Source organism: Empidonax traillii, unplaced genomic scaffold (assembly GCF_003031625.1).
Source record: "Empidonax traillii isolate 1590-97213 ecotype Southwest subspecies unplaced genomic scaffold, ASM303162v1 scaffold1166:size242162, whole genome shotgun sequence".
NCBI classification, from domain to species: Eukaryota; Metazoa; Chordata; class Aves; order Passeriformes; family Tyrannidae; genus Empidonax; species Empidonax traillii.
The window spans coordinates 48,586-74,804 of record NW_020956359.1 but is presented as its reverse complement, the minus strand read 5'-3'; the positions used below and the strand labels follow the sequence as shown (position 1 = coordinate 74,804).

Genomic DNA, 26,219 nt, shown 5'->3' with positions numbered 1-26,219 from the left:
GTTGCATCTGCAAGGGGCAAATTCATGAGGCTTTTTGGAGACCTGCACTTCTCATTCACTCTAGGGAGGAACAGGAGAATACAAAAGTAACAGCGAGAAGTCATTTAGTCCTTCCCTTCCTAAGGCACCCCCGTGTTGGAAAGTCATGGCAGGCATTCTGCTTCAGTGCTTCACAGCTTTAAAGCCTGTCCTGGTGCCTGACCCTGCCCTCCTGCGGAGAGTTAAGCTGTGACTTCTCGGCCTTTCCCTGTGGACGTGGAGAATTGGTTTTCCCGTCTCATTCTTTGCAGCGTCTCCCTGTGCCACTGCAAAGCGTCGTCAAGTTTCCCTCGGTCTCCTCCCCTCCAGGGTGAGCAGCCCCAGACCTTCCCCAGCTTTAATTGTAGGTCACATTCCATGCCCTCCTCCTGGAGTCTCCTGATGAGCCAAACGCTGCCCGAAGTGGGGATTATGAGGAGAGCAGAGAGCGGGGTGAGAGCCCTTTCCTGTATGTGTGACACACGTTATTGCTCATCCCGGGGTGGGGTTTTGCTCCTTTTTGCAGCATTACAACAGTGTTGATTTTGAGCAGAGTTCCTGATCCTCTGCAGCCTGGGTGTCGTTTTCGGCCGAGCGCTGCTCTAACCGTTTTATTCCTTATGCTTCATGGTTCGTTGTGCTTCCCTCGGGGTGAAACGCCTCGTGTGTCCTTGTTGAATTGCATCCCGCTTGCTTCGGACTATTTTCCCAATTTGCTGAGATTATTTTGATATCTAATCCTGTCAAGTGACATACTGGAGAGCATTTGGAGGCTTTCAGCCGGGGTCTTGTTGGTGTGACTTTAACAATATGGGAGAGAAAAGGAAGAACACGGACAGATGGTCCCAAGTGACAGAGTTGCCACAGCTTAATGTGTTCCTGCTTATTGGCTGAGACACGGTAATGGACCATTTGCATTCTCCTGACCCACTGCATTCACAAATAAAATACATTTAAATTCCTTCATCCTTGATTATTAGGGTTCCAGGCTCAGCTCGTGGAGTGCTCAGCGGTTGCCCAGGCCAGCAGCTGAACAGCACAATTAATCCTATTAATTTATTTTGAGGCAAAGGATGGTTTCGTTCCTTTTATCTCTGAATTCTCCTCTTGCACCTGGGCCTGTGTTAAGGACCAGATCCCTTCTGGGAACACGCTGTGGGAGGTGATGTTTGCTCCTCTGGACTGTCGATAAAACCACGTCAGGGATGAGCAGTTTTATAACCCAAACTCGAACGTGGTGTCTGTTCTGCAGAGCCCATCCAGAGCGGATCTGCTGAGGGGAAAGTCAGGAGTTACAGGCTGCATCTCTGCTGTGCTGTCACAACACACATCTGCCACAGCACTTTCTGGGAAGTGTGTTTGGAAGATAGAAGGGCACCTTCTTTCTAATTATTATAACGAAGTGCCTCTCCCTTGAATTCTAAGGTGAATTAGCAGTCCCTGCTCATTAACTGCTACCTGTGTCTCTCGGAGAACGTGGATAATAGTTGCAGGTAGGATGTGTATCTCTATTTTAATGGGCCTGTGGGGACCCCTCACATTAAATGATGCAAGTCCTCGAGGAGGTATGTGAAGGAGCAATAAATAGTATATAATCAGATTACCTTTAACCACTCTAAAATTAATTTCAAGCATCCAGAGCAGGAAGCACCAGCAGTATTTTGCCCCACCGGTATTGCTGCCATTGTCTTCTGCTTAACCTCCTTGAACCGGTCCTCCCAGAATTGCTCCTTGCTTGTCAAATTACCCATCATTGTCAGAAGTAATTTCCTCTGCCTCGCCGACATCTGAGCCCCCTTGCTCGAGAACAGGAGGAAACCTCTATCCCCGAGGAGCATTTGGATGATGATCGCTCTCAATTTTCTGCTGAGCTCTCCGTAGCCGACGTAGCCTGCCTGCAACAGAGCCCGTGTGTCACGGGAGACGGATTGGAGACACGTGGAGAGTGGATTTGCGGTATCTCTGCTGTATCAGGGATTGTGCTCCTGAGGCTCAGTCAACCAGCTTCCTCCTCTGTGACACTTTCAAATGGAAGCAGTTTGATTTGAGCTCCAGGAGGTTTGGAGTCGTGCAGTGACGGGCCAGTGCCTGTTGTTGGAGGATCACTGGATGATGAGAGATGGTTGGAGAAAACTGGGGGAAAGAGGATTAAAGTGGGGGAGCTGCTGCCAAGTATTAAATGCTTAAGAATCAGTTGGCAATAGGTGCTTATCATATGTCTTCTTTTCCCTTCCTGAAGGAAGTAACTATCTGAAGGGCTGTAGCTGTGACAAGCAATTCATTTTTATGCTGAACACCTTTCTTCTCTTCTCTTTTTTTTTTCCAGTGCATAATAAGAATATTGCTAACCTGTTCCCACCAGCCCACTCTCCTCCAGACTCTGCCTACTTTGCCACATCCCTAAATGATCACGAGCTCTCTTTCTCTGTCTCTCACCCATGACTGGTTCAGGGCAGAGCTGCCACCGCTGGTTCAGCCTGAACAACGGGCTTAATTCTTCAGGGGGAAATTGATATTTGAAAAACACGAGTGGTTGGTAATGCAAAAAGGCCATTTCTCCCCCAGCTGGAACACGTCCTGTATTAAATTTGATCGTAGCAGCCTAAAAGCCAACACTTCAGGGTGCTCCTCTGCGGTGCCAGATTGATTTACCTAGAAGCTGTGCAGGCTCTGCTTCTTCCAAACCACATGCTCCAGGATTAGTTGCTCTCCTGTTCCTAAGCATCTTTTCCAGGGAATGATCAGCACTTTGACCCTTCCTTAGGTGGGGCAAGTGTGACTTTATCCACCCTACAGAGGCACAGGACTAGGGTTTGAGTTGATTTAGGTGTGAAGCTTATGGAGTGGTGGTAACCTTGGCATGGTCTTGAGTGATGTCCTGCGTGGAATTCTGATGGGCCCACTAAGTATTTCTCCTAGAAATACAAGAAAATTCACCTCTCCAGGATCAGGGAACTGGTAGCCCCTTGGTAGCCACCATGCTGTCAGCTTAGCAGGGAGTCACGAAGCAGAAGAGATCAGAGGTGGCACCAAAGTTGAAATCCAGGTGGGTTTGTGTTTTGGGGTGATGGAGGCAGGTTTGTTGGGATTCACAGCTGAGCTGGGCAGGGAGCAGGGGCAGAGCTGCCCATGACCCCATGGGCTCTGTGGGATGGGTTTTGCTGTACATCAGGAGACCACACGTGGGGTGCAGAGTGTTTAGGGGGTGACCTTTGGACCAGTACCTTGAAAGGAGAGTGAGGAAGATTCATATGAAGGAGATGGGAAAATAACCTTGGCTATGATGAAGTCCCTGAAGTGTAGGTGTGCAGTGGTTTCTTTGGAAAGCAAAGAAAAATGAGGTTGCTCCAAAGCTAATGGACTTTTTTTTTTTCTTCCCCCAGTCTGCAAGAGAATGTGCTGATAAAAAAAGAAATCTTTTCTAATTCTTGGACTTGCTTCTCTGTCCCCTTCATCTCTCCCTTCTGCTATCTTGTTGCTCAAATGTAATTTGTTTAGTTTACCTTAAATAAAGGGAATGAAGTTGCCCTGTGTTACAGCTATCAGGCTTACAGAACAAAAACCTCAATAAATAAGACACAGTGGCAGGCTTGTAGCTCAGGTTTGGTGTTTCTGGCTTTGCAGGTTTCATCTGCAGTGTGTAGGTACCTCTCACAGGCAGCTGAAGGACTGGGCTGTAATAAGATGATTGTGAGGAATTAACTGACAAATTTTCTTCCTTTCTCAAAAGGCCTGTAACCCATTTCCTAGTTGCACTTGGATTTTCTGTTTAATTTGTGTCAGCTGAACAAACAGCCCCAGCCCTGTCCCTGAGAAGAACAGGCTGAAACTTTGGTCACTGCAGCATTTTCCTGAATATGGATTTTAATACCTTCTTATTTCTCTAACCAGCAGGTTATCTTTATTTAAACACACTTTCTTTTCAAGCTTGGAGGGAAGTGCCCCCCTGCCTTTTTGCTGGCAGGAGAAATTAAGGCCCAGAGCAGGCAGGGAGCTCTGGCCTAAGCCCAGATCCTACCTCAGGAGTTCCAGATCCCATCGCTGTGCCTGACCCGGAGCGCTCTGCAGAGGGGGACGGACTGACTGGCAGATCTTCCCTGCAAGGCAGATCTTTCAAGAAACTGTGCAGTGATTTTCACAGTTTACTTTGTTGCCAAGATAATTCTGAGCCTTGTAAAACGTCTCAGTGTAGATTTCTCCCAGAATTCGACAGTTTGCCACCACCCAGGAGCTGTGTGGTGACGTGGTCCCAGCCAGCTCCCAGGCTTCTAGCACAAATCCCTGGATAAATGTCAGAAGTTCAGGCTGGTCTCCAAGCACTGCCAGCGAGAAAAAGAACCAAAAAGAGCAAGAAAAGCAGCACTGGGGAGATGGTTGCTTTTCAAACTCCTGCTTTGACAAGGCACGGATTTTAATCAAAGCCAGACCAGCTGTTTGAAGCCTTCAGCGCAGCAGAACCAGGCAAGGGCATCTCCATGGTTTTGGTGCTGCTTTGGCTCTGGCACCACCTGCACCCCGAGAGCTGCAGGTAAATAACCAGCAACAACCAGAGCCTTTTGTGCCTCGACAGTTAACAAGTTCATCATGTTTCATAGAAACTGCATCCTAATTTTTATTCCAAACAAGGTTTCAGCACTAATTTTTGTTTTGACAAATATGATTTGACATAAGAACAGTGGGAGTCAAGCCCTTTCATTTTTGATCTGGGTTTACATTGCGCTGATCTAAATTCCTCCCCCTTCTGCTCTTGCCTTTCAATTGTAAACTCAGTTATTAAAGTTAGCAAAAAGCCATTTGAAACCCTCTGTTCTGTAGCATTTAAACAGTCCTGCTGTATGCAAGATTAAGTCTGATATCTTCCTAATGACTTGTGCTGTTCATTTGGAGCCCTTGCACAATGCATTACTGTACAGATTGTTTAAATGGCTTTGCTGAAAAGGAAGGATTTGGTTTCTCTTCACTGGGCAACCTCATAAAGGATTGTTTGCCAAATGGCAGGACCAGGCCCCCTGGGTCTGAGTCTCCGTGGCATTACAGACGATATTCCCCAACCTTTCCTTGCTCCAGTGCTTTGGCACTGCCTGACTGGGTGTGTTGGTGAGGTCAGTTTGGGCTTCCATCCATCTCTGGGGCAGGCAATTCCCAGCAGTCACAGGGATACGTGGCTCCAAACACGGGTGATGTGGCACAGAGAGCCTCCTGGGGGGGAAGGTGTCCCTGCCCGTGGCAGGGGGTGGGAACTGGGTGAGCTTCAAGGTCCTTCCCAGCCCCAACCAGTCTGTGATTCTGCGGTTCTGCGAAAGAAGACTTTTGTTTGAGGTAAGCCCTGACATCAGGGAGGTAAGTGCTCGAAAGCTGGTGAAGACACTCCCATCTCCTGCTGCTTGGGAATCCTTGCACCGTGCCCAGCTTTCCAAAGGTGCGTCTGGGAACACCCTGAATTCGTCCTTGCACCTCCACAGCAGAGCTGGTGGGAGCTGAGACATCCTGTGTGCAACGTGTGGGCCACAGCAAGGTCCCACCTGTGAGCCCCTTGTGCTCCTTGGCTCCCCAGGCATGGAATGTCAGGCGGATTCAGGAATGTCTGATGGAGTCAGGAAGAGCCCTTGCTAACAGGCATTTCTCCTTCCTCAGGAAAAGGGCTATTACAGACCCCACTCTCAGCTACTTGTCTGCTGAAGCATCACTTTTATGGGTTTTTTTTAATGCTCTCAAGGGGACAGACTTGCAGCTGGGAGCCCTTCAAGTCTCATATCTGGCCTGTGATACTCCGAGCTGGCTATTTTGGGAAGAGGGGAGTGAGGGGAGGCGGCGCTCTCTGTCTCTCCCGTCAACAGCTGCTCCACTTTGCAAAAATCAAACATTTGCTAAGCTCTGGAGGCTGGATGTGTCCTGGGGTTGGGCCACTTGTTTGGTTTGGGAGAAGCAGATGCAGGTCTGTGTGCTAAGTCTGGATTTGAAGATGTAGATCCCCAGCCTGTGGAGGGATCACCCCGAGGCAGTGTTTCATTTTGGGCAAAAGTCCTTCCCAGAGGCTGACTGAGTAACTTCCCACAAAAAAATAAAAATCCAAAGCAACAAGACAGGGCAAAAAAAAACCCTCACAGACACCACAAAACTGATTTTTTGACCCTGAAAAGTGATATCCCTCAGGTAGGAATGGAGCTGGAAAAGCCAGAAGGAAGAGCAAGGGCTTGGTTCGCCTGTGTGAGCTGCCATGAGGAGCATGCAGGGGCTGTCCTGTGGGATTCTGGAGAGAGGTCCCAAAAACCAAGGTGCTATACTGGCCATCCCTTCTCTTTAGCCCTGCTGCTCTGCATCCTCCTCGGTACAAGCCCTGTGAGGTGGGTGAAGGTAAATGAATTGTGCTTTGTTACCGGTGAGTCACAAGCATTGTCTCCTCTCCTGTCAGTGAGTCACTGTCAGCTCGCTGGAGCTGCCTGGAGAAGGATGTGATGGGGCTTTGTGTCCACAGCAGCTGCATGGGCTGAACTGAGGAGAAGGCAGGAGGCTGAAGCTCCAGGGCCCAAGGGCTGATAGATTTCCTCTCTTAGGGGCAGCACTTTTGTGTTTGAACTGACAGAGCCGGGGAAGACAAACCATTTTCTGAGCACAGCAAAAAAAACCCACGATCTATTTCCTGATGCCAAGGGAACGCATTGAAAACACCCTGGATGCTCTTGCAAGTGCTCTGCAGTCTCTTTGTTCTTCATTTTTCTTTCTTTGTAGTCTGGTTCTCTCCCTCCTCTTTTTCCTTCCCTGATTTTTGTCCTTTCCTTCAGTTCCCTGCTCACTCCTGAGTCGTGTTGCTGCTGTTAAATCTCCCCAGCACTGTCCATCTCTGCTGGCTGTTGCTGCCCGTGGGTGCAGAGGGTGGAGGCCAAGGTTCTTTCAAGCTGAAGGTTCTGACCTTGGCTGCAAGAAACTTTATGACGAGTTGTGGCTTTCTCTGACGTGCCTGTCTGCTGTTCTGTGTCACTCCCACAGGGACTGAAGGAGAGCTAAACCCAGGGCAGCGTCACAGTCTCCTGATAAAAGGCAATTCTTTGGTGTGAACCCTTGTGTTTTGCTCAGTAGGTCACCTCACTTCCTAAAAAATGTTACCCTGGGCCCTTTCTAATGAGAGGGGTGGACTGTGCTGTGTGAGCAATGCCTGGATCAGTGTTCAGGCCCAGTGGCAACACGTGGCCATCCCTTGCTGCTGGGGTTCAGAGCATCACAGTTGAATTTCACATGTGGATTTGGTGGCCCATGAAAGCTTCAGCAAGTCAGGGATAAACTCCTACTGCTCTCCTGGTGCAGTTTCTGTTGTGTACCTGGTGCTGGTGTGTTTGCTTGGCCTCTTTCTGCCTAAATTGGTGGGTTTGATTTGCAGATAATGGGTAGCTAAAAGGAAGTTCACTGACAGAGCAGCAGTTGTGATTGTTACCATAGTTATACTTAGTCCCTGCTTGGTGCTGTGCAGTGCTTTTCAAGCCTTAATTATCCGTTTCATGTCTGGCAGGTGGGAGCCCTCTTGGCCTCCCTGTAAACTGTACATGGAAAAGGAACTGCTCCCTGTTCTCCCCCACACTCTGGGATTGGCACGTGACTTCCAAAGTGTCCCCCCTCTGGCCCAGCGACACACCTTAAACCTCCTAATGAGCCTTTGGAACTGTCCTTTGTCTTATGATCTCTTGCTGCAAATGGCTCCTCAGAGCCCCTGAGCTATCGTGCATCAGGGACAGGGGAAGAGGATGAGCCCTTCTTATTCAGATTATGTCCCCCAGAGCAGAACAAGCTGCTCTGGGCTTTATCTGGGGCTTTCAGAGATAGCACTGCCATTAATTCCCATGAAAGCCCTTCTGAAGCTCTGCTGCATGAAAGGTCTGTTCCTCCAGACTGGCATGAGGGCACATTCCCAGGGAGCCGTGGGGGCACGGTGGTTGTGAGTACAATGCCAGCTCCTCTCCGTGGAGGCTCCATTCAGCACCTTTCACAAGCACTCTGTTAATTAATGTAACGTTTGTTAGTGCTCACTCCTCTGGGTGGGTGGGAGCAGGAACAGAGCAGCCTTGTTGCCTACACTCGCATCTCCATTCTTTTTGTGCACAAAAGAGCAAATGCAGGGTGGTACAGGCCCTCCTTCGGCCCAAGAAGAGATGAACCTTTGTCTTGCTTCCACGAGCTGCTGCTTCTCCTCCCCTGCTGTTCACTCACGGGTGAAACTCCAGGCAGAGGCCCTGCCATTTGCTGTGACACGAGCTGCTGTGAAGTCCTTCAGTTAGAAATGTCCCCAGACAATCATCCCTGAATTCCACCTGAGGTCCCAGTTCTTCTCTGAGGAGAACCATTTGGGATGACTCACTGTGTGCTCTCACTGGGCGGTGCAGGAGCTGCTGTGGATCCCAAAGCTGTGCCCCATAGACCCTTCTGGGCATCAGCAGAGTGGCTTTGCCTCTCCCAAGCGAGGTGTATCTCCACTCCAAGCCAGCTCTGGAGCAGGATTAGGGGGAGCTCTTCACAGCACGCAGAGCCTCAGGTTTGGGGGGACAGGTGGAATCTCAGACGTGGAGTCCTGCTTAAAAGCCACTGCTCCCACCTCTGGCTACTTCCAGGAGTGTTTCTTCTGAGGGTTTCTTGGTTTCTACTTTAAAACTCGAGTACAATGAGGCTGAAACCAGCAATTTAGAGAGGAGAGTGTCAGCAAGAGTCAGAAGTGACAGAGTGGGGTTTGCTTCCTTTTGCTTTTGAAGCTGCTTCCCCTTTGATTATATCCCTCACATGTGCAGGTTTGGAAAGGTGATGATTTCCCAAGGAGCGTGTCAGGCAGGTGTCAGCACCCTTACAGTGGGTGTGTGTGTGTTGTAATGAACACACTGGGGTAGGGACAGCACCGTGCTTTGACAGCTGAGGATCATCAGAGCTGTTGGACCTTTTCTCACGAGCTCTGTCGTGACCCGGCGAAGCAAAGTCTGAGCAAGAAGGAAGGAAGATGGCAAAGAAGTAACAGGGTCAGGGACCTTCCTGGATGTCCTGACAAGTGACAGGCACAGCCAAAAACCCGATGCCTGGTTTGCCCTGTGGTTTTTTTTTGTCACTCTCGTGAGCTGACGCGGCCGCTCCGGTGTCGTGATGGGCTTTGGGAGAGTCAGTCGTGCCTTTGCAGTGGCTTCAAAGCTGGTGCAGAAGAAAGGAAACATCGCCGAGACCCTTGTACAAAACACACAGTTCTTCAGATACAGAGGGTTAGGGGAATATTTAAAGCAAATGTTTAAAGTGACACAAAGACAAACCAGCAGGGAAGAGAGGTTTGCCCTCCACTTTGTCAAATACAGGGAGGAAAGCTGAGCAACTCCGAGCTCTGCCGTAGCAAAGATCCGAGCATGTTCCCAATCCCCAGCTCAATTCATGTTTTTAAAGGCCTCACTTGCTAAAAACATAAAAGGCTCTGTCAATTCAATAATTTTTCGCTTCAATTAATCATCCCAGAAAATTGTAAGTTTATTGTCTCTTTGTCTCTGTTTAGCTCGAGCAAATCCAACTTTTCTCATTGTCTCTCTGCAGATTATGAAAAGCTTTGTTGATTATATCATCAAATTAAATCGAGCCCATTAGTGTTCCTCTCAGAACATCACAGTAACAGGCTGTGCCTCAGGTGGCATTGCCCTTCCTTCTCTTTTTAAATCCTTTGCCTGCATCCGTGTCGTGTCTCTCCTCGCTAATAGGAAAGTGTATAAAAATCCCATAATCGTTAATACTGAAGGTTCATTAAGGCTGATAAAAGCAGCACTGCCTGCCACGGTGTTGTTTCTCCTGGTCAGTGCTTTTGGCAGACGCTCCAGACCCACATCAGCTCAGCTGTGTTTCAGGACCCACCGGTTGATCCGGTGACTGTTCGTACTCCATCTCTTGTGCTCCCAGGGATGGCTCCAGTTAGATGATCATTTCCCAAGCCCGTGGCAATAAATGGATTTCTGGAGGCCTTTTCAACTGCCTGCATCCTTTTCCACAGCCCCTGCTTTTGATGCAGACAGCATTCGAAAGGCAGCAATCTGTAGCTGAGCAGTAAAGTCTTGGTTGGGTTTTTATTAAAGCAATGATGTGCTGGCTGGCTGAGAAGTGTCAAAACTGCAATCTTGTAACATCAACAAAATAAGGCAGGATCCTCCCTTACGGGAGAGGAATGCTGAGAGCAGAAATGAGCCCGGCATGGAATTGTTGGATCTCAGCACTCCTCCTCTGGGGATAAGGATTGATGTACATCAGGCACGGTCGGGGTTTTTTTTCCCTTAATAAGAAAAGACCAAAGGCTGAGGGTTCATGGCACATCATTCACCTTTGCCTTCCCTTCCCCTCTGCAGCAGTTCCCCCACAGTGCATCCAGCTGGGTTTTCCTCTCACAAGCAGAGCAGGAATTGAAGTAACACTGAAGGTATCACAGAAGTGCCAGACCAATCTGAGCATGCAATGAAAGGCTGGGGGCACCAGGGGAATTTGGGATAGTAGTTTCAAGTCTGTTGGTGAGAAGAAGGGGCTGACCTGAGCCAAACACACATAAGTCTCAGGAAAATCCCTGGGCACAGCAGTGTGAGAGAGTCTTTCTGCTGGAAAGGGAGGTGTTTGGGGACAGAGCCGGTAGGAGCAGCTTCTCCTGCAGAAACGAAAGCTGATCCTCATCCAAGAGTCTTTGCTGCCAGAGATTCCAAGAGGTCTGGCTGTCAGGGGGTGGGCAGGAATGTGGCTGCAGCTGAGCAGTGTGTGTGTGTCTGTGTTTGTGTGGGCCCAGCTCAACGATGGTGATACAGAGGCAGCTTCACGCCCGTGTCTCTGGTGTTACATCCACAGAGGGATGGCTGATGATGATGCCAAACTAGAGCCCTCCACGTGAGGATTTGAGTTTGCTGAGTTACCCAGGAATGTGGTGGCCTTTGTAATTAAAGCACGAAGGGGTTTGACTCACCATGTGCTTCATTCCCTCTGCTGTCCCGTGCCAGGAATAATTTTAGGGAACCCAGACAGAAATAAAACTCCAGTGCTGAGGTGTTCCAAACCCAGGGTTGTTGCGTCTCTAATTCCTTTTAATCTCAACTGCTGTGAGATTGTCTGCCTACACACCCTGCATTCTGCCTCACCAGGAGCTCTCCTCTGGTCCTTTGGCATAAAACAGTGCCTGGCATGAAAGTTTTTTACATGAATGATCTGGTTGGTCCAAGTACTTGGTTGGAATTCACTTCAGCCCCGCATGCCCCATTGCCACCTGCTGAGGAATGGTGAGTGTGTTCACAGGGACTGTTCTGTTGGCCAAAGGAAGGGACCAGTCCCTGAAATCACCCACTCTCTGCTCAAGGTTCACTGAGGTTGGTTTCTGGTCTCTCAGCCTCCAGGGGTGGCTTTTGTCCTTTTTGTGGAGTGTTCTGTCCACATGCTGGTGGTGGGACACCCTGGGTCATGGCATGGTGCAAAAGGATTTGTGCCCCCCCCCAAAAAAAACAACCCTGCATCAGGACAGGAGGATCAAGGTCCTACCTTGGATGCTCTTGCACAATAAAAATACAATTCTGGCACGTAGAAGAGGGGCTGTGCTTGTAACTGGGTTGAAAAGAGGCAGGATTTATGTTTACAGGTAAGCAAAGATCAGGGCTGGAATTGCCCAACCATTTTGGCCAAGACAAGACTGGAGAAAAGGCCAAGGCTTGCAGTTGTTACTGGTGGCTTCAGGTGTGGACCTTGAGCTGGATCCCATCCAACAGCCCCAGTGCTGGGGCTGGCAGCTGCTGCCTGTGCCAGCTCCCACAGATGGATTTGGAGCTGAAGATGGTGGTGAGAGCGAGGCTTCATCACTGCCTTGTGTTTGTGGTGCAGGAGGCCTTCGAGGAGCAACTGTGATCGATGCCTTAGATACCCTCTACATCATGGAACTCGAGGAGGAATTCCAAGAAGCCAAGAAGTGGGTGGAGAAGAGCTTTGACTTGAATGTGGTGAGTCACTTACTGGGAATGCCTGTCTGTGCCACCTGAACAGCCAGTTCTGATCCCAGTCTGCTCCAAGAATCCTTTGGGGAGGGCAACCATGAAGTCTGGGGGGGTAGGAAACCACTCAACTGATTATTTTCTTTTTGAGGCCAAAGGGACCACGATGATTCACTCCCAGCCAGGGGCCACCAGCTCAGCCTCACCATGTCTGGCTGAAAATAAGATTCAGTGTTTAATGGTTTTGTGTTTTGGTTCTGGGTTATGAAAACAGCCGTAATTATTAGACACTCCAAGGAAGTTTCGTTCATCAAAGAACACGTTCTGTTTCATCTCAATTAAATGTCTGCCTGTGATAAGACAAGTTTTCTGTTTCAAATGCTGTAGATTAAGATTGAAACCACAGATCTCCTTGTCTGGGCCCTTTGTTGATGTGTCACTGCTGGGACTTGCGCAGTGGGACTGTGGCACCTCGGCAGCAGAGTGGGAGCAGAGGTTTGGAAAGAAGAGCACCTCTGAAAATGGCCAGAGGAGCTTCTCTCTGTGGCTTCTGAACCTCTCCTGGATACTTTGGGGAGCTGTGTGAGACGTGCTGGGGCTCTGGGTGCAGCACATGCCCTTGTCACAGCTCTGCCTTGGCCTCCAAGCCAGCTCTTGCATTTCTCGTGGCCCAGCTGATGGGATCTCATCAGTGGCACACAGAGAATGTTAAAACCAAAGTGCAGTTCAAACTGTTATTTGTTTAATGCCAGTCTAGTTGTTGTGAAAGGTGGTTCTCCCAGGAGAACAATGCCTGCAGCTGCCTTTCTAGAAAAGCATCATTTGGGAGGGCACGACTGGCACTCGTGGATTCATAAAAGGCAGACCACATCTGATAAATCTGCTGAAGGGTCTCAGTATGTTGCTGAATCAATAAACAAGGGACAAAATCAACTGGGATGTAATTTATCTGGATTTCATAAAAGCTTTTACCCTTGGTCTGCAGAACAGATTGATCTGTAAAGACAGGAGTGAATGCTATGGATTGATCAGTGGAGTCAGGGAGCACAGCCCAGGGAGACAAGGAGGGAAATTAATTAAATATTGGCTCTGTACAAGGAACTCCAATAGTCCAGAAAAGCGAGGTGGGAACTCCAAGGCCCCCAAGCTCTGCTGGAAATCAGGTGCTGTGATTTGTTTCACCCAACTTCACTCGTCATCTCCAGAAAGCACTTGCTGAGATTTGTGACCTGCAGGTATTTGCAAAGGGCAGGGTGGTACAGAGGTTCAAGTGCCCCTTTGCCCACTCCAAGTGCTGTGTTGGTGGAAGATCTTCCTGGTTTTTGGCTTTGTGTGTTTGTGTGAGGGGAAGGAATCATTTATCGGGCAGATTAGATAGCCAGGAGCAGCTATTTTTTTTTGTCGGCCTTTCTGAATGCAATTGTTTTGACATTTGCTGATCATCAGCTGAGCTGGCAGAGCAGGACTTGTTCCAGGTGAGTGGGTTCTTGAGGGGTTCAGTGAACCACATCCACGTGTGTCTGCTGTGTGGGGTGTGGGGCACACGAGCACCACGCAGTCTGTCTGTCCCCTCCTGTGAGCAGGCTCTGGTCCTCTCTCAGCCTGCACACAGGTGAGTCCTCGAATGACTGAAAATATCTACCTGAAGGAAAGCAGGAATTGCATGACATCCATCTACAGCTGTGCTCTCTTCATGAGAAGATGGAGAATGTATTTTTTTCCCATGGGGCTGTACAGTTTCCTCGTCAAACAAAAACAGTTTAAGGGGAAAATTTTTACCCTAAACTGACTCACAGCTCTTTGCAAGGCCTAACCCAAGGAAGGGCTGGCTGGGCAGCACATCTTTCTTGACTGACTTAGATATTGTGATAAATGGGGCGATTTGGGTGTTTCTCTCCCCTTCAGACTCCACCTGTCGCCGTGCAGCAAACAAAGCGCTGTGAGATCTTAGGCAGAAAGCTGTGCCACGCTGTGGGTGGGGACTGGGAGACTGAGGGATCTGCCTGCAGTCTGTTCCCCTTTGGCTGCCAGTTGCCTGTGCAGACTTTGCAGCAGTAGAGTGTTATCCTTCTGTCTTTTCAGAACGGAGAGGCGTCCTTGTTCGAGGTGAACATCCGCTACATCGGAGGGCTGCTGGCCACCTACTACTTGACTGGAGAAGAGGTTTGTTCCAGCAGCTCTTTGTGCCTCACACAGCCCCCTGCAATGAACTAAAAGGGCTCTCCAGCAGCTTTTCTCTGAGCATCAGATAATCCCTCCCTAACAACGAGGCTAAACCCATCGGTTTTTTTTTTGTGACTATGGAAATGCCACTAATGTTCTTTTAATTAAGCCTCGCATAATTACCTTGCACACACCGTGCACGGCTCATTTGCAAAGATCTTTTCTCCTGTGGGCAATTCTAGCAAGACGTGTTTCCAGTTGGGCACATTGCTCCCCAGGGAAATGCCATTTGCAGGGATCTTTGTCTTTGTACTTGTTCCTTTCTGTTCTAAAGGGGGCACTGAGACTCCACCAAACATCCTTCCAGATTCTGCCTCGGGCTAAGGAGGGCGACTCATGACTCCAGACTCTCCTGGACAGTCTCTCTGTGGGTGTAATTTCTGAGATGAAGTGCCCTGGGATCCAGGGAAGGAGGGTGGCAAACTGCACCTAGAACACCTTCTGGTGGAAAGGCATTGGAACTTCCTTCAGGTCCCTTCCAACCCACACCAGTGTCAGATTCTGTGTCCTGCCAGCTCCTGTGGCAGGGATACAGCTCCACAAAGTGTCCCCTTGCCCTGCAGGTGTGGGCTGGGTGTCACAGCCCCTCCTGTGGTGGGGCAGCCTTTGGATGGATTCTCTATCTCCCTGGAGTCCTGGATAAAACAGAAGGCTCTCACTTCCACTTCCCTTCTTTCTCTCCAGCCTGGCAGAGGCCAGGGCTTAATGCCATAATCTGTTTAATAATGTGGCTGGGCTGGAATTTTACAGCTGGCTGTAGAGAGATTATTCCTTTGCCCTGGAAGTCTCTGGTGAGCAGAAACTCTGATTCAGGGGGGGAGTTTTGTGAGTGAAGGAACTGGAGGACTGGCTCTAAATGACAGCTCACTGCCCATGGCTGGGCCCTGTCCACCACAGCAGGGTGGGATGGCCCCTCACTGCAGAGTGACACCATTGATCCGAGGAGGAGTCACAGGAGCAGCTCTGTTACTTTAGCTGCATTTGAAATGAGTTCCAGGAATGACTTCCCTCTGTGATCTCCCTCCAGGGAAAACTCTCAAAGACTCAGTGCCCCGACTTGGAGTCTGTCTCAGTGACAACTTCAACAGGTTTCAGATCGACAGGGCAAAAAGAAACCACGTTAAACCATAAAACTCCAGCAGTGACCTCTTGAAGTCCAGCCAGCAGTGATGCTCAGGAGCCAGGGCAGTGCCTGTCATGTACCCACTCAGTGCCACTGGGCTGAAAGGCAAAAATCAAGGCCCTGTCTCTTGCTTTCCCCTCTGAACCAACCCCCTTTTTGCCTGTGAGTGTATCAAAGGTCTGCAAGCCCACAGGAGAGCTCAGGTTTCCTCAGTGCTGTATTTTTAGAGGCATAAATTCCTGCCTTCTGAGCGCTACCACGACAAGGGCTAGAGGTAAAAGGCTTGTGTTTTATCTCCTAAGTCACTTACAGGCTTCCCTTGATCAGGACTAATCTCTGGAGCAAAGATAAGTGCTTGTATCAGTTTGTCCCGAAATAATTGTGGATGGTTGCTTTGTGCTGCAAGCCACCCTAAGCTATGATTTGACTTGAAGGCCCCAAACTGAGGCATTAAAAATGGAAAAGGAGCAGCTTAGCCATGAAACCGTGAATCCTCCTTGGAAAAGAGCTGCAAGTGAAAGATTGTTCTTTGGAAATCAAAGTTTTTGCCACAGGAGATGACACAAGCTGGACAAATCCACGTTGTAAATGTTAGCAGTGCTTCACCCTAGGAAGATTTCTTTTGATTTTAATTCGGTCATTTCACCTCTGCCACCCTGGGAAAGGGGAGAATTTGTCCCCAGAGTGTCCTTTGGATCAGGTGAGGGATTTACTGCCAGAGTATGGGGGTGTTGTGAGCTCTGGCTGCTCTTGTCCAGGCTGAGGGTTTGGCAGGGGATTGGGCACAGGTTTAGTGTAGTTTTTAGAGGAAATTCAGAGAGATACCAGAATTCAGTGTGACTCTTGGTTCAGGTCTGTCAGTGGAGCCAGGGCAGCAGCACACCTGAAACAGGGGATTGTTGCAGTGCAGCACTTGCAGTTTTTTATGATGGCGTGCTTGAAAAAGCGGATTTGAAAGAATCCCACGTGACTCTTATTCACAAGGAATCCATCAAATACTTATCCTCTCTTCTTCTTTTAACAGGTGTTCAAGAGTAAAGCTCTGGAGCTTGGAGAGAAACTTTTGCCAGCTTTTAACACCCCCACTGGAATCCCACGTGGCGTCATAAATCTGGGCAGGCAAGACACACGTCCTTACAAACATGTCCTTTTAGTGCTGAGTGTTTGTGAAAGCCCAGGACTCGAGCAGGAACAGCAGCAGTTCCTCAGAGGTGCCCCCTTCTAGTGCAGATTCTTCGAGGTCACTTGTTTTGCCAACTCAAACCCGAGAGGTGCCTTGGCAGAGCTTGCAGGTGACTCAAGTCAAACCCAGCTGTGTTTTATTAATTTTGGGCCGTCCACAGTTTCTCCCTCTACCTCTTGGCAGGGCTCCCTGCTGCAATAGCAGTTTCCTCACTCTCATTTTCCTCTGAAAGGTTGTTTTGTAGTCTGCACGCAGCATGGGTTTGTGCAGTGTGCCCAACTAGATGCATGTGAATTTATCCAGGCTTCATGCCTGGCAAAAGTGGGAAAGGGGGTGGATGGGACTGGCTGACAGCTCTGCTGCTGGAAAGAGGGGAAAATACAGATCCTCTGGTGTTGTCCCTGAGAGCAGCACTCAGCCAGGTGTGTCCTTCCCTCGGAGCCCCAGCGTTTAGTGTCGGGTAGGGGATGTTCTCATGCCAGAGGGGAGCGTTGGGGGCAGGTGAGTTGAATACCTGCTGAAGGTCTGTCAGCAAGCAGAGACAGAGCTGGAGGCTGCACTCCTGCTCTCTGCTTCTTGCTCCCTGCCAATGAGGGCTGATTTGCTCGTTTTGATGCCTCCAAACAAATCCCCCGGGCTAAGAGCTGCGTGCAGGCTGAGACAGAGACAGCAGGAAATGTGGGTTAACAAAAGCCTTTCATCCTCACCTCTTGCAAAACTGGGAGCAGCAGCCATGAAAGTCATTATTCATCTCTTAGCCCAAATCTCCTCTTTGGCTCTGCGGAAGCAAAAGGCTTCCAAATATTTGGCTCATGCCGCTCCGTTGCTCAAATATCACTGTCACCCTTCGTTTGTCTCATGTGCTCGTGATCCCAGTGAAAATTTGAGCCACCACCACGACTATAATTGTCTCTTTTTTGCAGAAGAGACATCCTGCTTCCTCTGCAGCTGATAAAGGCTGGGTAGAGGCTAACCTTTCACAGAAATGCCAAACCCTCCCCTGCCCTTTGTGAAGACAATTGAAACAGCCTGTGTCTGCCTAGACATTCCCAAAATGTTTTGCTGATGACCTTGACTAAGAGCAAAGAAAATCAACATACCACTGAGCCCACATCCAGAGCCCCTATTACTGCCTCCAGCTCTGGCTTCAGGGCCATGAAACTGCTGTGAGGGTTGGATTATCAATTGATTTAGGAGCAGGGATGAAGCGAGCTGCATCCACAGTCTGATGGGCTGCGGGAACATGATGAACAGCCAAAGGCTGTAAACCCAAAGGGCAAGGGATTTACTTGGTGTGAGGGAGCGTGTGGAAGTGGAAGCGGAGGAGGAGATCGAGGTGATGCTGTGAGAGCACACTGACCCCAAGTCAGGCCCAGACCAAAGCCCAGAAGAGTTTTGCAAGAAGGAATTCTCTCTCCAGTTCTACTTTTGTTAATTCCAGAGAGACATCTTCATCCCAAAAGGAGGAGAGTCTTGCAGCGTGTGTGGGCTTGTGTTGGTGGTTGCTCGGGGGGTGGGTTAAGAATGACATTCAGAAATTTGAATCAAAACCCCCCCTGGCATTAGGACAGTTCTGCATATTTTTGAGGGCCCAAGCACAAAGACAGCCACCCCCCACCTCTTCCATGGCCAACTGGCTTTATCTCTCACCCCACCTTTTCCTCCCGTGTCCCCTCTCTGCTGATGTGCTTCCCTCTGGCCGCCTGTTTTCCACAAGCACTGCATCGTATCTCACACAGCCTTGTTTTCCATCCTGCTGCTCCAACTGCCACGTTGCCTGCCAGGTCCTGGAGTGCTTTGTCTTCTCCAGCTGCTGCTCTGTGCTCTCTGTGTTGCGCTCTGATATCTCTCCTGATGCCTTCTGTGCTGTATCCCTGGGCCCTGCTTTCCTTCTCATCTCCCCTAAACCTTCTTCCCCTCCAGATTTTTCCTCATCATCCCCTGCTGGCCTCTCTCTTGACTTGGCACTGGATTGCTGCCTTGGATCTCCACGAGGGAAGGAGCTGATGCAACGTTTCAGCCCATGCTTGCACTAGACAGTGTTTAAGGGAGACCCACTTATGTGGGGGATGAGGAGGGTTCTGGGCATGTTCTTGAAGGCTCCTTTAAGCAGTATCTTCCTCTGAGATGTTACAAAACAGAGCAGCTGTGAAGACCCAGTTTGTCCAGTCTGTAATGCTGAAAAAATGTTTTCCTCCAGAGAGCCATTCCAGGCTGCTCTTTAACCCAGGGACACGTTGCAGACAGCAACTCTGTTTCCCCCCAGACCCCCTGCCCAAGAGTTTTGCTGTGATTTTTAACCCCAGGCTCCTGCTCCCAGCATCACATTCGGTGCAGGCAGTGCCCACCTGTGTTTTTGGGAGGGCACTTCCCTGGGAGAGGGTTGTGCCGGCCCCTGTGACCCCACAGAGCTGCTGTCACAACAAACACAGCCCCCTTTGGCTGCTCCCAGCACTGCTGATCTGAGCTGTCTGGGAAGGCAGTTCCTGTTTGTGAGATCGTAGTGGTTACAACGTCCCTTCGGTGCAGTAAATAAAGGAAAAGTAATTGACTCTTTATAGGTGTGAGAACACTGTGGGGTTGCTCAGCTCACCCAGCCCAGGGCCAGCAGCTGCCAGGAGCAGCAGGTATGGCCACTGTGCTCTTAATTCCACATTCACCTGGTCAGACTGGGGACATTTCTGCCATAAAACCCTCGGTGTTATTGGGGCGCCCATTTGAGCCGCACTCGGCGTTTCCAAATGGAAAGTGGTGCTGCAGCCTCCTGACATTTTGCAGGGCAGGCTGACGTTTGGCAGTGACTGAGCAATTTGAAACAGCGTGAACATATTGCTTATCTAATGGCTCTTTTTGTCTGGAGGCGAAACAAACAGCCCTGGACCTGGAATGGTTTTCCGTATATCACATAGAGGGAAACTTCTTTTTTTTTTTTTTTTTTTTTTTTTTTTTTTTTTTTTCTTCCCCTCCTCCTCGGAAGGATCATTAGTTTTCTTCGCCTCCTGTAAACAAGCAGCCCTTCTCTTCTCCCAGCCAAGCTTCCAGGCGCCATCTAGTGTCACCCCCACCCCCATCCCTGCCTGGAAACCTGTCACCTCCCCGGGATTGACTGCAAAGGGATGGAAAATCGAAGCCGCGTCACGTCTGAGGTGGCTCAGCCAAATTTCCCCGGGCCAGCACCTGCAGAGGCTGCTTTGGGACCAGGGCTTGAGGTCCTTAATATACAACCCTACATTCTTGAGGACACTGCCACGTCTGAGTAGGTTCCAGAGGGGCACGGAGCTGTGACCTGGAGCAGTGGGGTACGAGGAGGAAGAGGCCAAATGTCAAAGCAGATCCACGTCCTTTGGGTAGTTTTCTGTAAGGTTGGAGGGAGAATCGTTGCCCTTCTCATTCCCCAAAAATCGATCCCTTGCTTCGCTTCAGTGCTGATCTCTGTCTTTGCCTGGATTTGGCAGGTGAGGGAAGTCAAACAGAACCTGAGAGGGGATCCCAGTACATCAAACACGGGGGCCAAGGCACTTTATATAACTGGCTTTCTTCACACAGTGTTTGCCACCTTCTGTAGTGCTCTGCTGCCCTCCTGTTCCTGCAGAGCACGTGAGATGAGCACCAGGGGGGTGTTCTCAGAGTCAGATTTGTCCTGTTAAGATTCCCCGTGGCTTTTCCTTGCAGTCAGGTGTTCCCAATGGCACCTTTCCCCTCTCCCTGATGTCGCCCTGCGCTTTATCCCCCTGGATAACACACTGGGAATGTCGGTGCCACGTACACACAGACTGTGAGGTCTCCTTGAGACAAGGTGCCTAGGGACTGTCTGGATTATCCATAAAACATCAGGACATTTGAGATGTGAGAGTTCAACCCAAGGCTGCTTACAGACATGTTTTATCCCAAAATGCCTCGTGTAGGGCAGGTGTCAGCGTTCTTCCAAGCTAATCCGTTTGGGAGGGATTCCCCTCCCACAAAAAATGTGGTTTCCCAGTATGTGTGTTAGCCCAATTCTAAACAATCCTCTGTAAAACTACTGCTCCATCCCACTGGAACTGTTCCTTGTGAGAGTCCCGAAAATCTGTGTGTGTCCTTCCCATGGCCCCTGCTGAGACCTGACAGCACATGGTCACAGCAAAGGGAGATCTGCCCTGAGGCAAGGAGAACCTCAGGCTTTGGCTGTGTTTTCCTGACACTGAAGGCTCCTTTTTCTCTCCTTGCAGTGGCATGAGCTGGAGCTGGGGTTGGGCATCAGCTGGAAGCAGCATCTTGGCAGAATTTGGCACCTTGCACTTAGAATTCCTGCACCTCTCCGAGCTCTCTGGCAACCCGGTGTTTGCAGAAAAGGCAAGTGCTTCCCACCTTGGTCTGTGGTGAATTGGCCTCTTCATAATTCTGGGATGTTTCTCCCCCTGTGTGTGACGTTGTAGCAGTTTTACTCAGACAAGGGCACAGCCAAAATTAAACCATCAAGTGGAGGCAGACTGCACGGGGAATTGTTAATTCTGATATCCCAACAGCAGTGCCTTGTACTTGCAGAGCTTTTTGCTCTGAACAGGCATTAAATGTTGTGCTCCAGCCAGCAGGATTTCTACAGAGGTTATTTTGTTCAGGAAAAGGCCTGACAGTCGACATGCTGCATCCCTTTGTGTAACTTCAACTGAGAATCTATTAATGTTATACATTACCTTGTGCCTTTTTTATTCCACAGCTGATCTTGTAGTGCATGTGAGAACATCTCAATAAATACCAGCGACTCATCAGCTTTTGCTGCACATCCCTCAGGAACCATCTCTGAGGGAGAACAAATTACTCCAGTTCGAATCCAGGCTGCCCTCATGAGCCCAAGGGAAATGGGGCTTGTCCCAAGTCCCAGAGCAGGGTGAAAACAGTGGTTACAGGATTGCCAAAAAAAAAAAACAAACTCAAAATGATGCTTTTCCAGGGTATGTCCAGTGCAGGGTCTGTCAGCTGTGAAACAAGGAGAGAATCTGAAGGAAAAGACAGGAAGAAAGGAGGAGGAGGAAGCTGGGAGAGCAAAGTGGAGATTAGGGTGGAGTGTATGGACAGCAGGAAGGGTGGGGTGAGCAAGAGGAATGTCAGGGGTGAGCAGGAGAGGAAAGCAGAGGGTGAAGGGAAAGAAACCCAGGGAACTCTGTAAGGGAGACTGGTGATTTGAACTAAAGAGACAAGCTAGAGATTCCTGAGGACAGGGATAATGACAAATTGCCCAGAGGAATGGGGGAGCTGAGAAAAGGCCAGTAAAGGGAACAGTGGTCTGGAAAGAAAATGTGTGTGAAGGGAATGAAGGGAGGGGAGTTGTGTGGGGAGAGATGAGCACTGACAACACAAGGGCAAGGAGATGCGCTGCTAAAAACTAGAATTGCATCTACATTCCAGTCTCAAACCCGTGGCATTTTGAGCCAGGGTCAAGCCTCTGTCCCCAGCCTAATATGTTTTCCTCTTTTCCTCCTAAGCCCGTGGAGGGAAAAGGGCAAAACCTTTCTAATGGACTCTCCTGAGCTGATGTGTGCGCAGAAAATATATCACATTCATCCTGACACCCTCTGAGAGGCAAAACGTAGGATGATGTGGGCTCAAACAGCCCACCCTGTGGGAAATTACTTCAGAGCACCGATCCACTCATTAACTCGCGGCTTGGGACTCGTGTGATTTTAGGAAGAATAAAGTCCATCTGTGTCTTTTGTTCAAACATGTCATTAATATGCCAGGCTCCTAAACTTCAGTAAATATTATGCAGCCTGACGACTTACTTGGAAGCGCCGACTTAAGTCTGTAGCCAGCTTTGGGCGTACAAATTGTCTAATTTTATAAAAGGTTTAGAGGGTATTAGCTGCTCTGTAGGTTATAATAGAATATTTATGCTGCACAGCATTTAACTGGGTCCCTTATGGGAAAGGCCTATTGGATTTAATGGGGGTGAAACCAAGGGGAGGGTTTAGAGAGGAAGTGTGGCTGTTCTGGGGGGTATTAAAGGAGCTGCCTGTCGTTGAAATTAAAGGCCCCAATTCATCATGCTAAGTGACCACATGGTGAATTTTAGTACTGTGTGAGTCACTCATCCCTGCCACTCCTTTCCCTTTGGATCGTGGAAAAAATGACCCTCCACATCTCTCACATTTCACATTTCCACCCAGATCCCAAGTCATAGAATCACAGAGTCATGGAATGGTTTGGGTTGGCAGGGTATCCCTAAAGATCATCCAGTCCCACCCCCTGCCACGGGCAGGGACACCTTCTACTAGCCCAGGTTGCTCCAAGCCCCGTCCAACCTGGCCTTGGACACTTCCAGGGATCCAGGGGCAGCCACAGCTTCTCTGGGCAAACCTGTGCCAGGGCCTGCCCACCCTCACAGGGAGGAATTCTTCCTCATACCTAATCTAAACCTGACCTCCTTCAGCTTAAGGCCATTCCCCCTTTTCCTATCACTCCATGCCCTTGTGAAAAGCCCCTCTCAGCTTTCTTGCAGCCTCCTTAGGCATTGGAAGGTCTCCCTGGGATTGCTTCTGGACCATGTTAGTGAGCTGCTTCCACTGCCTGCTGAACTGGGGCCTTGCAGGGTTTTCAGAATCATTTTTAAAATCCCACAGAGCTGGATAAAGATTGGGCTGAGTTGCCCAGCCCAGAGGCTTCTCAGTCCCAGAGAGCCGTGTCGCTGGGCTGCGCCTGATCCCAGCGTTCCAGGTGGCTGTGCTTGTCCAGGAGGGATCAGCACTGAGGAATTAGAAACCTTGGCTGACAGTGCAAGCCTCCAGCTCTGTCAGCAGAGCAGTAACACCATTCTGTCTCTCATCTCTCCTAGGTGATGAACATCCGCAGAGTCCTCAACAGAGTGGAGAAGCCCCAGGGCCTTTATCCCAACTTCCTCAGCCCGGTGACAGGGAACTGGGTGCAGCGTAGGTATCTCTGTGTGCTCAGCCCTGCCTGCAGCGTTTCAGTCTTTCCATTTTTCTTCAGCAAGCAGTAGCAACTGTCAGAGCGGCAAGCCAAGAAAATGTCTTGTCAGGCAGCCTGTTACACATGTGATTGGATAATACAGCCCGATTTGTAAGATGCAATATAGTAATTGTACACTTATTCCATCAGCCTTGTTTCCAGCTGAGTGTCTCACCTCCAGAGAGAATTAGGGCCTTTCTTGCACGGGGGAGGATAATGGTACATGGTCCATCACACAGATATTAGAAATCAGCACATCTCTTTAAGACCTCATCCTGCAGTCAGCTCGGGGCCCGTGGACCTGCTCGGGGGGCTGCACGGGAAGGCTGAGCAGAAGCGCTGTGAGATTTAACTCTGGAATGTGCTGCAGCAAGTAAGGAACCACCTGGAGAGGCAGAGGGCTTGTAAGAGCCTTGGATTCCCCCTCGGATCCGGGGCTGCATTCTCCTGTGTGCACTCCTGCTCCTGTTACCATGGTACCTCTGCATCGTGCGATTTGGTGCGAGAAGGATGAGACAGGAATGTTTTCTTTCCTCTTGCTGAGAGCCCGGCACGGGAGATGTGGGCATTAAGTAAGGTACTGCCCCGGTATGAAAGGGGAGCATTAACAAAGAAAAGGGCTAGAAAAGAGCAAGGAAATATTGGAAGCAGTGTGCCCAGGGAAAGGTGATTTCCTTCCCTGCTTTACACACACAGCCCCTTCCTTACCCAGAGAAGAGACTGTAGCCCTCTCCTTGGGTCACCCAAGTTTGCCCTCTGGTAGGAACAGGAGATGCTGCTTCTGCTGCTCTGACCTCAACCTTCTGCTCTGTTATTGATTTGCTTGTTTTGGTTGCTGGATTTCGTGTTCCTCTGTCAAAGGAATGAAAAGTCTCTTGGTGCAGAAGCTGTTTTGAACCTGTCAGTGGATTACATTTATTGCCTGGGCAGGTTGCTTTGAGTCCTTGCATTACCTGGTGTCTCCATGTCTCGCTGTGCTGTTTGTTCAGCTGGATCACTCCAGACCTTTCCAACTGTATTAATGGCTCTGATGGTACCTGACAGGCAGCTGTGTGGCTGAGGCAGGGACAGAGCTGTGGCTATGAGCAATCCCTGACCTTCAGCTGCCACATCAGCACCTCTAATGGTGACTGACAGGTGTCCCAGCAAAGTGTCTTGGATGGTCACAGTTATCCCATTAAACCAGAGATGCCCTTTGGGGCCATGGGGAAAGAAAACAGGTTTCTGTTCAGCCCAGTAATTAATTGATCTTCAGAGTTATCCCATCCCTTTGTAACCAGTTCAGCTTCCCCTCTGCATTTGTCTCTGCAGAGTTGTTGTTCTGTGTTCCACTTGAAAAGCTCATCTCCCGTCCCCTGCTGCACCTTGAGATCCCATTTCCTTTAGGTTATTCCCACTGGCAGCTCCCAATTCCACGCTGCACATTTCACCAGACACCAGCATTAGTTCTGCCTGTTTGGTGGTGCTGAGAGGAGGAGAAATGCCTGGCTTTGCCATAACTGATCATTACAGAGTCTTTGGGAAACTGAGGAGCTGTGCTCTTAACCCAGGTGGGGACGATTCTCAGCTGGATACCCAGCACTCATCTCTTCTGCCACTGATTTAATTCTGCTTTATGCCTGCAGATTTCACTTCATTGTCCTGACCTGCTCCCACCCCTTGCTGACGTAAAGAGAGGCCTTTTACTGGTTTTCAGAGCATATTAAAAGTAGCCTCTGATTACTTGTTCAGGGATAGGCAGATTTATGCCAAGGCCTGGAAATAACCTGTCTCCCAGACAGACTCTCAGCTGTGGCACAGGCTGTTTGTGGCTGTGGCTCATCATATGACCTTGTGATCTCAATCCCTATTCCAAGGAGGGAAAAGACTGATCAGCCCCTGCTGCATCTCCAGTACTGCTGGTGAGAAAGAGATGAGGACCAAAGCAGGGAGGCAGCTGCAGCCTGTTCCCTGTAGGTGCCACGCTCTCATCTTCTCTCCTGCCATTAAAGCTCTTTGCAGGAAGCTGTTTTTCTTGAAATTGCTGTGATTTTCTTAAAAGGTGCATCTCTGACCTGGTTGGATGAGCAGATCTTCCAAATGAAGAGGCTGTGCTGCACCTCTTCTGAGTGCAGTTGTTACCTTTAGAAAATTAAAGCCCAGTCCCCTGCTGAAAGAGGAGATTTGTTTTATGCAGAGTGCCTGGGAGGCAAACGCTGGCAAAGCTGATGCCATATGGAAAGCAATTATGTACCAGAGCTCCTGCTTTGGTGATTTTATGAATGACACACTTAGGATCACAGAGCTGCTCTTTAAAGACAGGCTGTGCAGCCGCTGTTTGCAAATAGTCTGTCCTCTCTTTATCTTTTTTTTTTTTTTTTTCCCCCCACTGAATTCATGCGTCTAATCCCATTGTTTTGCTATGGATTATTCCCTGGATCATTGGACACAGTGTATCAGGGATGTTTGCTCTTCAGGTCAGGAAAATGCATGGCTGTTGATTTCTTCCGCTGGTAGGATTTAGCATTTAGAATAAGCCTCGGGACTTCGTATTTGTACGAGGCAAAGGAAAAAAAAAAACAAAAAAAACCCTGAACATTCAACTCCGAACACCTGCTGCATCTGCTTCCCTTGGGAACCAGGATGGTGCAGACCCAGGGGTGGACGCTCTTAATTAACAGGGGTTGCTTAATCCGCGGTGGGTAATTTGTCTTGCTCTCCTTGCTTGGCTGCTTGAAGAGTGAACGCTGCTCTTCTTCCCCCCCCCGTGGTAGAGTTTAAAGCCATAAATCCACCCAGC

At 49.5% G+C, this 26,219-nt stretch overlaps 1 protein-coding gene across 1 annotated transcript in view; it reads left to right on the top strand.

The window, feature by feature from the left end:
* The window catches only part of MAN1C1 (mannosidase alpha class 1C member 1), a 61,442-nt gene that overhangs the window by 29,452 nt on the left and 5,771 nt on the right, over positions 1-26,219 (top strand). The window contains exons 4-8 of the mRNA XM_027905555.1: positions 11,863-11,978; positions 14,052-14,132; positions 16,340-16,434; positions 20,707-20,830; positions 23,307-23,400. Of these exons, the coding sequence (XP_027761356.1) occupies positions 11,863-11,978; positions 14,052-14,132; positions 16,340-16,434; positions 20,707-20,830; positions 23,307-23,400 (510 nt within the window). The remainder of the gene's footprint in view (positions 1-11,862; positions 11,979-14,051; positions 14,133-16,339; positions 16,435-20,706; positions 20,831-23,306; positions 23,401-26,219) is intronic.